This window comes from Cannabis sativa, chromosome 3 (genome assembly GCF_029168945.1).
Source record: "Cannabis sativa cultivar Pink pepper isolate KNU-18-1 chromosome 3, ASM2916894v1, whole genome shotgun sequence".
NCBI lineage: Eukaryota > Viridiplantae > Streptophyta > Magnoliopsida > Rosales > Cannabaceae > Cannabis > Cannabis sativa.
The window spans coordinates 10,576,743-10,590,302 of record NC_083603.1 but is presented as its reverse complement, the minus strand read 5'-3'; the positions used below and the strand labels follow the sequence as shown (position 1 = coordinate 10,590,302).

The window sequence follows — 13,560 nt, the reverse complement described above, 5'->3', positions numbered from 1 at the left end:
ATGGCCGAGCACTCCCTTTGTGTTTCCCAATTATTATTTTATTTTTTTTAATTGTCATGTAATTGCTAATCAAAGCCTAGCTATAATAGGAAAGTGGTGGATCACACTAAATAAGGCAGTTAATCAATTACACAGTAAAAGAGGAAACTGTTTTATTTGGAAAGTTGTGCTCTCCCTTCTCCCTATATAAAGCAACCTTTGTGTCTCTTCTCTTGCATGCTATCAGCCACGAAATTGAGAGAGAAAAATAGAGAGAAATTTCGAAATCCTTGTGAGATGAGTAGTGCCCACACACATCAAGTGGTATCTCAATCATAGTATGGAAGACTATGGAATTTCTGCATCAAAGAAGGAGAAAAGAAGATCCAGGTTCAGATCTTGGTGATGCTCTGCTACAAAAAGGAATCAAGGGCTAGAGATCTGAACGGAAGGAGTCATATTATTCCGCTGCACCCACTGTAAGGTTTTCTAACTTTATATGTGTTTATTTTCATTGTTTTAGAATTCATATTAGGTTGTTAATCCAACATACTTGTTAGTAAATCTAGATCCTGGTAAAATAATTTCCAACAAAAACACACAAACACCATTGAAACATATCCAACATATACAACCTACCACAAGAAAGAGCACAAAATATACAAAAATTCCACTAATCTCAACAACATGCAATATTTCACATCCAAATCTATTAAAAAAATTAATTTTTCTTTGAAAAAAAAAAACTTACCTTTGACTGAGCTTTGTGGTGGTGGCGACGGTCCGTGGTTGTGGTGGCGATGGCCTGTGTTCGGTTTCGACGAGCACGGGTACTGGTGTTGGCGACTGTTCGTGGTGGTTTCCACGAGCACGGGTCGAATTCAAGACCGACCGAGAGAGAGAGAAAGAGGAAAAACAGAGATAGATAGAGAGAGAGAGAGGGAAAAATCGAGTGGGAAGAAGAAGGTTGTTGGGTTCGGCGTATGCGTGGTCGTCGTCGTCGGGTTCGGTTTCGTTGTTCAACTGTTTTGTTTTTGGGCAGGGACGAAGAGGAAAAGTCAGAGAGAGAGTGGGAAAGACAGAGAGAGAGGGAAAGAGAGAGTGGGAAAGAGAGAGTGGGAAAATTAAATGTAAGGGGTATTTTGGGTAGAATTTGAAAATAGTGGAATTGTTTTGTATAAATTAGTAAGGGGTATAAAATTTGATATGGGGTATATTATTAAGGGCAAAAAGTGAAATTTCCCTAAATAAATAATGTTATTGGATTAAGAATTTTTTTTTTTTTTACATTTATATAGATTTTTTATGCTATTTTTGTAAAAAAAAAGATAAAAATGTCATATTTTTAAATAATAAATTTTACCGAAAAAGTCGTCGAAAAAGTCACCGGCACCGCCAAAAAAGTCACCAGCACCGAAAAAATTACCTGTGCTGGAAAAGGTAATGTCCCCGGAAAAGTCACTATCGCTGGAAAAGACTAAAAAAATTACCGTCGCCAGAAAAAATAACTGAAAAAGTCATAAGAAGTAGATGTCTAAATTATAAACAAAAATAGAACCAGTTCTAAAATATAATTAATAAAAATAAATAACACAAAATAACTTAAACCGATTATAATTGAAATATAACCTCAATTATAACTGGTTCTGTAATATAATGAATACAAAAACAAATAAAATAAAATAACTCAAACAAATTATAATTATATTAGAACTGATTCTATAACAATGTTATAATAAATAAAAACAAATAACACGAAATAATTCAAACTGGTTATATGACATAATGAATGAATATTTTTAAGATAAATGTAGTATGAGTGTAATTATTTGGTGGGTTCGAATATGTTGAATGAATATTTTTATTTAAGTTATTTTATTTAACTGATTTTTGTGTATGAATTTTTATATCAATTGCTTACGATGACTCCTACTTCAAAATAAGCTTGACCGTGATCAAGTTGAATTTACAAACCAACTTCAATTAAGTTGCATTAGTTTTGTCTTAATAAATCACACAAGTTAACCTAAAATGAGCATTAATATTATTACTACAAACTACAAAGTGATGTTTTGTGAATAGCTTTCATAATAATTATTAAATTATGATATATGTATTTAATAATAGATTGATATCTCAAAATATTTTTTACCCAATATTTAATTTTTCTTATATACAATATTATAATGTAAGAAAAATAAAATAAAACCAGCTTGCTCTAAGATTTTTTTTAATCAAAAAATTAACTTTTATTAAATCAAATCAGCTACCAAAGCAGCTTCCAAACTAGCAGGGACATACGCCTGCGAGAAATACAGTTAGGAATAGAATCAGAAGAACGAGCTAAAAAGTTAGCCGCCTAATTCCCGATCCGTTTAACAAAATTAATTGAAATAGGAAACAAATGAGAGGACTGCATAAGAGCAACATAGTCCGTGATTAAAAGCCCCACCGGAGACAACAACCGCTTCTTCTGTTGCACGACTTGCACCAGCAGCAGCGAGTCCGACTCCATAACCACACCAGCAGGCACACCCCCTCTACTCACCTCCCCTTCACCCAACTGAGCGCCTCCTTCAACGCCATAGCTTCAGCCAAGAATGGGTCGGGGTGACCATAAATTTTAACTGCCAAAGCATCAATGAATAAACCATTATGATCTCGAGCAATCCAACCCAAACGGATACTATTGTCATCCTCAAAGACAGCAGCATCACAATTAACCTTTATCTCACCAAAATGAGGTTTAGCCCATTGCTCACACCCGGTTGTATTCAGACCAGAAACTGGCGAAACAACTCTATTTTCCAGGTGAGCATTTTTCCAAGAATTAAGATAAGTAATTGCAGCATTCACCACCCTCTCTATCGACAAAGCGTTATTACTCCAAACTAAGTCATTACGAGCTCCCCAAACTCCCCAAAGAAGCATAGCAAGCCTCTTAATACGTTCCATAGGCTGAACCTTACAAACATTATCAAACCAGCTACCAAAAAGAGCAGCTTCATCCCCTCCAACCGTCCCTCCCAGCCCCCTGTCAAGACAACTCTCAGTAAAAAAATAGCTAACCATTATATGAAAAATTGTCTCATCCTCCCGGTTACACATCAGACACAATCCGCTCACATGCACCCTTTTCGACCGCAGAGACACAAGAGTAGGGAGACAATTAGTAAGACCTCGCCAAAGAAAATTCTTCACCTTAGGTGGCAATTTCAAGTTTCAAAACTTCATCCAAAAACCCGAATTGTCCTGAGTATTCCACCTGCCATTGCTTGCTGTAAGAATTAGGTACTTAATAGTCTAATATTACTTGAGGCAATGTAATTGGTATAATTTAATATTTGGTTTTTATATATTTTAATTTAAGAAAATTATCTCATATATTATTTTTTAATTTTTTTTTTAAAATTTACAGTTTTAGTTGTTTCGGTAGTTTCTCCGGTGATTTCTGTGTGAGTTGCTATACGGATTTTGATTGCGATTTAAGTTACACCGTTAATTGCTATAGGGATTTTTGTATAGAATTCTGTAAAAGTACAAAAAAAAAAAAAAACTGTTTTGAATTGTAAAAAAAAAAACCATTAATTTAACTTACATGATTTAATATTAATCAAATTATATTCGTATCGATTGTCATATAGTATCATGACTTTCATGATATATTTTATTTTCCTACTATAGTTGTATGAAGATCTTGGTCTACTAGAATGGTAATATAGCTTAACTATCTTTTTTGAAAATTGAGATACTTGATGCCATAAGCAAATACGAAGAAGAAGAGTAAAACCCAAGCTAGATGAACAATGCCAACAACTGGAAGAAAGTCATAGTCAAAACCCAAACTTTCCTTAAGAAACATCTTCAATTGAATACCAGTACCAAATCCATAGACCTCAATCTCAATATCTTTATCACCCAATTGAGAGGTTACTAAGCCATATACTGTCCAAGCTACTGGAGAAGCCCAATAGTACCACCTCCACCATATAGGAATTTGCTACAACATCAGTAATTAAAAAATGTGTTAATAAATTTGTACTAAGTTTAACTTTTTTTTTTTTTTTTTGTATCTATACATACCATTCTAGTAAGGAAAAATCCAGCAAACAAGTTCCAAAAACTCAAGATGAAGGACATGACAATGGCAGCAACCTCAATCCCTGGAGTCAATGCAGTAACCATCATTCCACACATGGTGAAATAGGTGAAGCACATTGTTATGTAGTAGTAGAGCCACATGAACTTTCCTGCTGTCCATTCAAAACGTAGCACAGAGAAGAGTATAATTGAAAATACAAATGATTGTATTACTGTGTAGATTGTCTCAATGGCCACCTGCCAAGAAAGAAAGAAAAAGAAAATTTAATAAAGAAGTTCAACAATTTAGAATAATGAATAAACTTATTTGTTTTATAATGTTATTCTATCTATTCCATTTCCATTAACACTTCCTCATTCTTGACATGTATTTGCTAGAACTATGAATCTTAGAAAGTCTTACATTGATAATGTGTCAAAAATAAATAAGATGTATGAACTACTTCTCTCATTGCCAATTAATTTTGAGATGGAACCTCATGCACTTCACCATACACTCACCTATTCTACTACCTTAACCATACACTTTCACATTTTAACATGGTATTAGAGCCAAATTAAACTCTAACAAGTGACTGATCCGAATCCAAAAAACTGGTCTAAAAAGATAGCCAAAAGAGCCGCTTGTGATTCGGGGATACTGAGCCAAAATAGCCACTTGTAATCGAGTAGTGCAAGATTGGTGAGCAAAAAAAAAAAAAAAAAATAGCTACCATCTTGAGGGGAATATTAAAGAGTCTCATATTGATAATGTGTTGAAACTAAATAAGATGTATGGGCTACTCCGCTCATTGCCAATTAATTTTGAGATGAAATCTCATGCACTTTACCATACACTCACCTATTCTATTACCTTAACCATACACTTCCACATCTTAACAATGAATATGATACTAATTTAGAACTAAGGAAAATCTTCAAATTTACCTGAGCAAATGCATAAGGCACAGCTGAATACATTCCTGCAGCTCTTTCGCGGTAGGAAACTGTTCTTTCAATGGAAACTATAGGCTGCACTGCATTAGCATTGTTACCTCCAAGAAAAAGTACAACAAGAAACATGCCTCCTAAAATGTTCATCACATCTTGTTGTTTGGTCCTGTTGTGAGATTTGTTTTTGTTTAATAATTTTCAACTTCTCTAACATAATAAACAAAAGAAAGTTTAACTTACATTTGTTGTCCCTTGTTCCAAAAGACAATACCAAATATAGCACCAATGATTGTGGTACTAAAGAACCGGATGGCATTGTATTCAGGGTTTCTCCAATAAGACCAGTGTTGTTTCCAAAAACAAGCTTTGCATTGAACAAGAAATGGTTGTGAGTATTTGGTAGGGAAGTGAAGGTCGTCCGAGCCCGGTGTTGGAGTACTAAGCTCGTTGATTAGCTCTTGGTTTCTCCTAAAGTGAGTCAAGAGAAAACACAACAATCTTGAGATGAAAAAAAAAGAAACCTTAAGAAGGGAAACAAAAAAGTATCTTGACAACTTTTTTGATTCACAATATGATTGATGTGGCTTGAGAATGAAAGTTAGTAAGTGAAGAGAAAAATGTCTCACTAATTGTAGTGACTTTAAGTTTCTTATAACAAAAAGTACTAATTAGCTTAAGTGATTTTTATAGGTACTTTAAAACCAAATCAAACTTACTGGTAAAGTGAGGATTTGGCATAGATTTCAGCAAAATCAACATTAATTTGAGCCTCAAAATATGGATCAGTGATTTCAAGCATCCATGTAGCAGGATTATAACCATCCTTAATCTTGGGAATCTTTGGAATAGCCTATTATAAATATTAGTTATTAATTAGTTTATTTTTCAATGTAAGAAAAAGATCATTTTCTTCAATATTAATATAATACTCACTTCAAAGAATTCAATGAGCTTATGAGAATGGCTACCAAGTGGTCCAGCATAAATCACATGTCCTCCTAATTTCATCAGTAGTAACTGCAACAACAACACAAACAAGTGGTAAATATAAAAAGGAAAACACAACATTGGACTAAAACAAAGAATGAAACCATTTTCTTATACCTCATCAAAAGCTTCAAAAATGTCTATACTTGGCTGATGAATAGTACAAACAACAGTTCTACCTGTGTCGACGGTGTTTCTAACCGTTCGCATGACAATGGCAGCTGCTCTAGCATCAAGACCAGATGTTGGTTCATCCATGAAGATGATGGATGGGTTAGCGACCAATTCCACAGCTATTGTTAGCCTTTTCCTTTGTTCAGTTGAAAGACCATTTATATTTGGAAGGCCAACTAAAGCATCTCTTATTGGATTTAGCTCTACCAATTCCATAATTTCATCAACAAACATCTGTATATGAACAATTTACATGTAATTTTTATCATACTTAGCATGATTCAAAGATATTGAACTGTGAAGTAGCATAGCAAATGACTATAAGCCTTTAACCTTTCTTGATTCTGTATTGACATTCGAAGAAAGGCGAAGCCATGCTGAATAGAGTAGAGATTCATAGACTGTGACATTTGGTGAATGAATGTCATTTTGTTCACAATAACCACTAATTCGAGCAAATGTCGATTGGTTCTTTGGATAACCAGAAATGCTGATGGTTCCTTCTATGTATCCTCCTGTTTTTCTTCCTGCTAAGACATCCATAAGAGTTGTCTTTCCAGCACCACTAACACCAACTATTGCTGTTAGTATCCCTGGTCTAAAAGCGCCACTAACATCGCGTAACAACTGAAGACGATCTCCTTCATATTTTTTACTCTTCATTTCCTAATAAGATACACAAAATATGTTAATCAATCTTCATTTCAAAGGAAACTTATGCAGGACTGTGAACAATGTGTTGAATTTGCTCACAGTAGGCATGTCAACAAAGTAGTTGATATGGTTAAAGGCGATCGAAAGCGGTTGGAAAGGTAAAACCATTCCTCTCTTTTCTTCATCTTTGTTAGAGCTAACATCTTTTGAAGAACCGTTCTCTGTCATATCAAATCATTTACATAGTCATAAAAGAAAAAGGTAAGCACTAAAAAGAGTAATAGAATTCTTTTTGGTTAACAATTTCATTGCTTTAATTAGTTGACTTACAAAAAAAATAGTAAACAATATAAGAAAAACTCTAACCTCTATGAAATGACTCCATTTCTCTTTTCTCACTTTCTTCATTTGGAACAACAGCTTTAGAATCTCCTATAGCTGTTATATTACAAAAGATTTTGATAACTTTGTAAAATCACTACCATAATATGAAACCTATAGTTAGAAAATAGTTCTTAAAAATAGCTTACGATTCAGATAAGTCAAAGCTGCAATTACTAAGATGTTGAAAAGAAGAGAAAATCCAAAAAGTGCTCCAATGCAAACCCAAAATTCATTTTCTTCAGCAGGGATGCCTCTGGCCTTGAGGATGGCTTTCCCAACTGTAAGCTCACTAATTTTGGGATCTTGATTTGGCTATAAGAAAGTATAAGAACACAATTAGAGGCCTAAGTCATACATGAATTTCAAATAATTGAGTTGGTAAAATCTTTCATGAATGATAACAATTTAAGTGTCACTGACGTTTAGATCTTACCACACTCCATCTGTCATCAAGAAATTCATTTATGACTATGGCATTTAGTGTTAGAATTATTATTGTGGACTAATATAATCATGAGCTTAATACCATAAACACAATCATTAACTATGTGCCTAATATTTACTCACTACCATAATGGGATGGTCAATAATTAATAAATGTATTAGAGGCACATGAGAGCACCCTAAAACTATAATTGGCCCATTAAATTATAGTCCACCACTAATTATACTCATTAGCCCAATAAGCCTAAGCCCCTTAGGGTTAGGTGTTGGATATATATATGGGGTTAATATGTGTTAGTATAAATAAGAGAGTGTGTGTGGTGATGAGAATAAGGGGGTTTTGCTTTTATAGGCTCCTCTTCTACCATCTTAGGATACATTGACGAATTTGGTGTTATAGCAACAATGGAAAATGCAAATATGGGAGGTATGTTTTTTCATATTGTTTGTGATGCTCTAAATAAAGTATTGATCTTGGTTCATAATCTGTAGTAGATTAACAATTGGTATCAAGAGCTAGTATATTTGATTTTAGAGCTCATGAACTTAACCCTTTTTTGTTTTATGATTTATTTTATTTTTGGATTAATATGTTTATTAATGAGTAATGTGAGATTAAATGTTGAAGAATATGTTATTTTCTTAATATTTGGGCTGTTGCTATATTTTTTATAGTAAAATATCAAGTTTTTTATAAAGCTCATTAATGGAGGAAAACCCATTTCGGGTTCAAAATGTTTTATCTATTATTTTGTATTTTTTGAATTAAATGGGTATTGGAAAATAATAGAGGGTTGAAAATGGATCAAAACCCCTCAAACGGCGTCGAATTTGGTCGCCGGATGTGGGAGATATGGCCGGATCACGAACCGGGTCGTTTTTGGACCCCCTGCGATAGTCGTTTTGTCCAAACGACACGTCGTTTCTGTCAAACGACATGTCGTACGGACATTAAAAAAAAAAAAAAAGGAAATGGGCGCGTGGGGGCGCGTGCAGGGGTGCTATTGGGCCATTTTTCTACCATTTTCATGTTTTTTAATTCTCTATTATTTTTTGGTATACGCAATACTAATTGCTTGAATTTTATTCATATTTGGTTGATAATTTTAGTATTGTGCCATAAATTTTGTGATTTATTTCAACAATTAGTGTTTATTTTCTTGCCTACCGTAAGATTAAGCATGAAAAATTGTTTGGTGATGAGGAACACTTAAATATTAATTTATTTAAGTATTGTATTTTCCTCCAAATAACATTGAGATCTTTATGAGTAATTAATTATCCTATCGATGATGGTTGCTTATTAAAGATGGGTAATATGGTGAAGAAAATTATTAAATATTATGAATCACAATTTATCTATCCTTTCGATAGTGAATTAATGCATTTGATTATAATATTTAATAGATTTTTCTTACCTGTGTATGAGTTCCATCTTGTTAAGTTGTGTGAGAACTCTAGCATGCATAATGATCATGTGTTATTTTGCGATCATTTATTTATGAGAAGAGAGCACAAATGGCATGATTATGTTATAACATGCATTTAATGGTTATTGCTCTTGTTTCTCATTAGCTTTAAGCAATCCAAGAACCTCTGCCATGTTGACGCTGAACGGAACTAACCACAAGCAGTGGGTAGAGTATCTCATGATGAATTTGACTCTTATGAGAGTGGATTTGGCCTTGAGAACTGATGCACCTCCAAAATCTACTAATGATACCACTGAAAAGGATAGAAAGTCCTATGAGGATTGGGAGTATTCCAATCGTTGTTGTCTGATGCTTATGAGATATCACATGGATGGGTCCATTCGTGATAATATTCCCCAAACTGAGATTAAAAAAGGATTTTCTCAATGTGATCAAGGAGAAGTACTAGAAATTCTCAAAGAATGAGAAAAATGAATGTCTGACTTTGTTCCATCAGACTAATTATGCTGATTCAGTTGACATTAGATCTCACATTGACAAACTGATGGGTTGTTACCGAAAGCTCAAGGGCCTGGGATTGGATCTTGGTGAGGATTACATGGTGTGGTTTGTGATGGAAACCATTTCCTCTCAGTTTGATTCGATCAGATCAAGCTATAATGCTCAAAAGGAGCAATGGACCGTTGAGGAGATGAATGCCATTCTTGCTAATGAAGAGGAGGACTTGAAAAAGGGAAAAGCAAGAAACATCTCCATGGTAACGAACCGAAGCAATTATCAGAAGAGAGAGTCCACTTCCAACAACTCTAGTGACCAAAAGTCCACTTAGAGAAGAAAGGCAGTGATAAATCGAAGAAGGCCGAATAGTTCGGAAGGGTACGTATATATGGAAGACGATACTAAAGTCAGAATAGAGTTTTGGGATTGTTTGACTACAGTTAAATATAGGATATTTTCTTGGAATTTTGCAAGTTATTGATTACTTGCCCGCTATTTAGAGGAACTTGATTTCTGTATCTGTTTTGGATAAACTAGGTTATAGTCTTTTTTTTGAATTGGAAATCTGATTTTGTATCGTGACTCTATGAGGGTTGGTAATGGAAGTTCATGTGGAACTTTAGATATAAGCTTGATATATATGATGCTGTTTCTGCTACTTCACCCTCTTGCATTTCTTCTTCTTCTTCTCTTAATAATATTGTTGGTTCCAAACGTGCAAGATTAGAATTGAAATCTTCCATGCTTTGGCATAAACGTTTGGGCCATATTTCTAAAGATAGAATGGAGAGATTGGTGAAAGATGGTGTACTTCAAGATCTCGATTTCTCTGAATTCACTGCATATGTTAATTGTATAAAAGGAAAGTTAACTGCTAAGGTTAGAAAGAGTAAGTCAGATAAGTGCACAGATGTATTGGAGCTTATTTACACTGACATTTGTGGGTCTTTTGTTCCACCTGCTATGGGCGGCTATAAATACTTCATTACCTTCATTGATGATTTTTTTTTTTTTTTTTTTTTTTTTTTCGATATGGTCATATTGAGCTCATTCGTGAGAAGTCTGAATCTTTAAATGCCTTAAGATTTTCAAGACGAATGTTGAGCTTCAAAAGGGAAAGGAGATTAAGGTTGTCAATTCTGATAGAGGTGAAGAGTATTATGGGCGTTATGATGAAACTAGAAGGAACCCTGGGCCGTTTGCCAGATACTTGCACGAACGTGGCGTTGATGCAAGATATATATAATGCCAGGTACACCCCAGGAGAATGAAATTGCTGAAAGAAGAAATCACACACTTCTTGATATGGTACGTTGTATGTTAATTCATTCTAGCTTACCAGAGTTTTTATGGGGTGAGGCATTAAGGACTGCTGCTTATATCTTGAATTAAGTGCCTAGCAAGTCGGTTCCAAAGACGCCATACGAGTTGTGGTCTGGCAAGAAATCGATTTTGCATTATTTTTCACGTTTGGGGATGCAAAGCTGAGGTAAGGCCTTATAACCCTAAATCTAAGAAGCTGGATCTGAATACAATCAGTGGGAGGTTTGTAGGCTACACTATTGGTTCAAGAGGTTCTAAGTTCTATTGTCCCTCTCACACCACCAGGGTGTGGAATCAAACCGAGCTGTCTAGTTTGAGGATGAATTTGGTTCAAATCAAGGGTCAGGAAATTGTATTCAGGGAAGAGTGTGTCTATGTCCCTGTACCTGTTGCTTCCGCTTCTGCTTCTAATCCTACTAATGACCCTGTGATTGAACAAGTTCCAATAGAAGCTCATGGTGAACCTTAAGATCCAATACAAGATGAAAATCTTGATTTAGGGGGACGATGAGGTTGTGGTGAGAAGATCACAAAGAGCCTGTAGGCCTGCTATCCCTGATGACTATCTTGTCTATATGCAGGAACATGAGTTTGTGGGAGATGATTCTGAGCCAGCTAGTTACCAAGAAGCAGTGAATAGTCATAAATCTGCATTATGGGTGGATGCAATGAAAGAAGAATTGAGTTCTATGTCACAAAATGAAGTTTGAGAGTTGGTTGAACTACCCAAAGGTTGTAGGCCCATCGGGTGCAAATGGGTGTATAAGATCAAACGTGACTCAAATGGGCAAATAGAGAGGTGCAAGGCTCGACTTGTGGCTAAAGGCTGTAGTCAGAGAAAGGGCATTGATTTCCAAGAAACTTTTTCACCAGTTTCCACCAAAGATTCGCTGCGAATCATTATGGCTATAATTGCCCATTTTGTTCTAGAACTCAAACAAATGGATGTAATGACTGCCTTCTTGAATGGTGACCTATCTGAGGATATACATGACTCAACCTGTAGGTTTTGAGAAGTCTGGCGAAGAACACATGGTTTGCAAACTCAAGAAGTAGATATATGGGCTTAAACAAGCATCAAGGCAGTGGTATCTCAAGTTTGATATGATTGTCAGTGGGAGAACATGGTGGATCAATGTATATACATGAAGGTCAGTGGGAGCAGTTTCTTTTTCTTGGTACTGTGTGTTGATGACATCCTTCTTGCATCTAATAATTCTGACCTGTTGGTTGAGACAAAACAATTCTTGTTTGACCATTTTGACATGAAAGACCTTAGCAATGCTTCTTATGTGCTTAGGATTCAAATCCTTCAAGATAGGGCTAATGGTATTCTTCGGATAGTTCTTTCCAATCAAAGAACTTCTCCACGCTACTTAGCCAATCAAGAAATTGTCTCAGAAAACTTACATTGATCAGATCTTGAAAAGATTCAACATATATGTTCTTCTGGGAAGGCACTGATAGTGAAGAGTGACAAGTTCTTAAAAGCCTAATGTCCACAAAATGATAAAGAGATAGATGAAATGGAATTTGTTCCTTATGCGTCACTAGTTGGTAGCCTTACGTATGCTCAAGTATGCACACACCCTCATATTGCTGTTGTTGTTAGCGTGTTGTGTAGGTACTTGAGTGATCCCGGACTTATACTCAGTTATGAGAGCCTTGAACTACAGCCAGACATGACTTATGAAGAACAACCAGTGCAGATCCTGGATAGAAAGGATAAAGTCCTTCGGAATAAGATCATAGCATTGGTCAAAGTTCTCTGGAGAAACAGCAAGGTGGAGGAAGCCACCTGGGAGCTAGAGTCAGATATGAGAGCTCAATATCCAGAGTTATTCAGGTTAGATTTCGGGGACGAAATCCTTTTAAGGGGGGAATAGTTGTAAAGACCGCTTAGTTTAATTTGGAAATTAGCAGTTGATCACGTTTAATTATGAAATTATTTATAGCTATTTAAATAATTTATTATACTGTTATTATTGAATTCAGAGATGCATTTTTATGTCATGTAGTAGTTTTCATAATTTTGCATTCCGGTGCCCGGTATTTTGGAACTCGGTGTTTGGCACAGTAGAAATCACAACTTAGTATGTTAGTAGTTTGGGACGGTTTATTAGACATTGGGAATGTCGGGAATGGCCGGGAATTTAGAATTTCCCAAAAATATCCCTTTAGTGTTATTTATGTGATTTTGGTGTGGAGGGGCAAAATGGTCTTTTTGCCCAAATGACTTTTTGTCTTTTAGTGAATTTGTTAATTGAAAAATAAATGTTTATTTAGTTAATTGTTGGCTGAAGTAAATAGGAATAGGTGTCTTTAATTTCATTTTCTCATTTCAAAAAAATTACAAAGTTAAAATCAAAGCTTTTCTCTCAACCTCTCTCTCTCTCTCTCTCTCTCTCTTTTTCGGCTCTCTTGGAGCATCAAGAACCAACTCTTTTCTTTGGTGATTCAAGCCTAATTTTGCAAAACTCTAGTGATCTCTTGATTGTGGTATGTGATTTCTAGCTTTCTTCCTTTATTTTCTTGAATAAAATGTTGAAAAGGATGAGTTATGCATGGATTAATTGGATGTTGTTGCTGCTGTGTTTTGTTGTTAGATTCTGTAATTTAAGCATGTTAATTTGAAGTTATCTAGGCTGTT

The 13,560-nt window shown here is 35.0% G+C and overlaps 1 protein-coding gene across 1 annotated transcript; it reads right to left on the bottom strand.

Annotated features, from left to right (window-relative positions):
• Window positions 1-3,520: 3,520 nt before the first annotated feature.
• Window positions 3,521-8,036, bottom strand: LOC133035914 (pleiotropic drug resistance protein 2-like). Its single transcript, XM_061112356.1, has 13 exons — window positions 8,022-8,036; window positions 7,646-7,714; window positions 7,359-7,524; window positions 7,195-7,266; window positions 6,928-7,049; window positions 6,508-6,840; window positions 6,118-6,408; window positions 5,947-6,030; window positions 5,730-5,863; window positions 5,254-5,481; window positions 5,008-5,179; window positions 4,063-4,317; window positions 3,521-3,979 (listed from the first exon to the last, which is right to left on the bottom strand). Exons 1-13 carry the CDS (start codon window positions 8,034-8,036, stop codon window positions 3,707-3,709), a joined length of 2,214 nt encoding a protein of 737 aa, XP_060968339.1. The 3' UTR covers window positions 3,521-3,706.
• Between the last annotated feature and the right edge of the window lie 5,524 nt (window positions 8,037-13,560).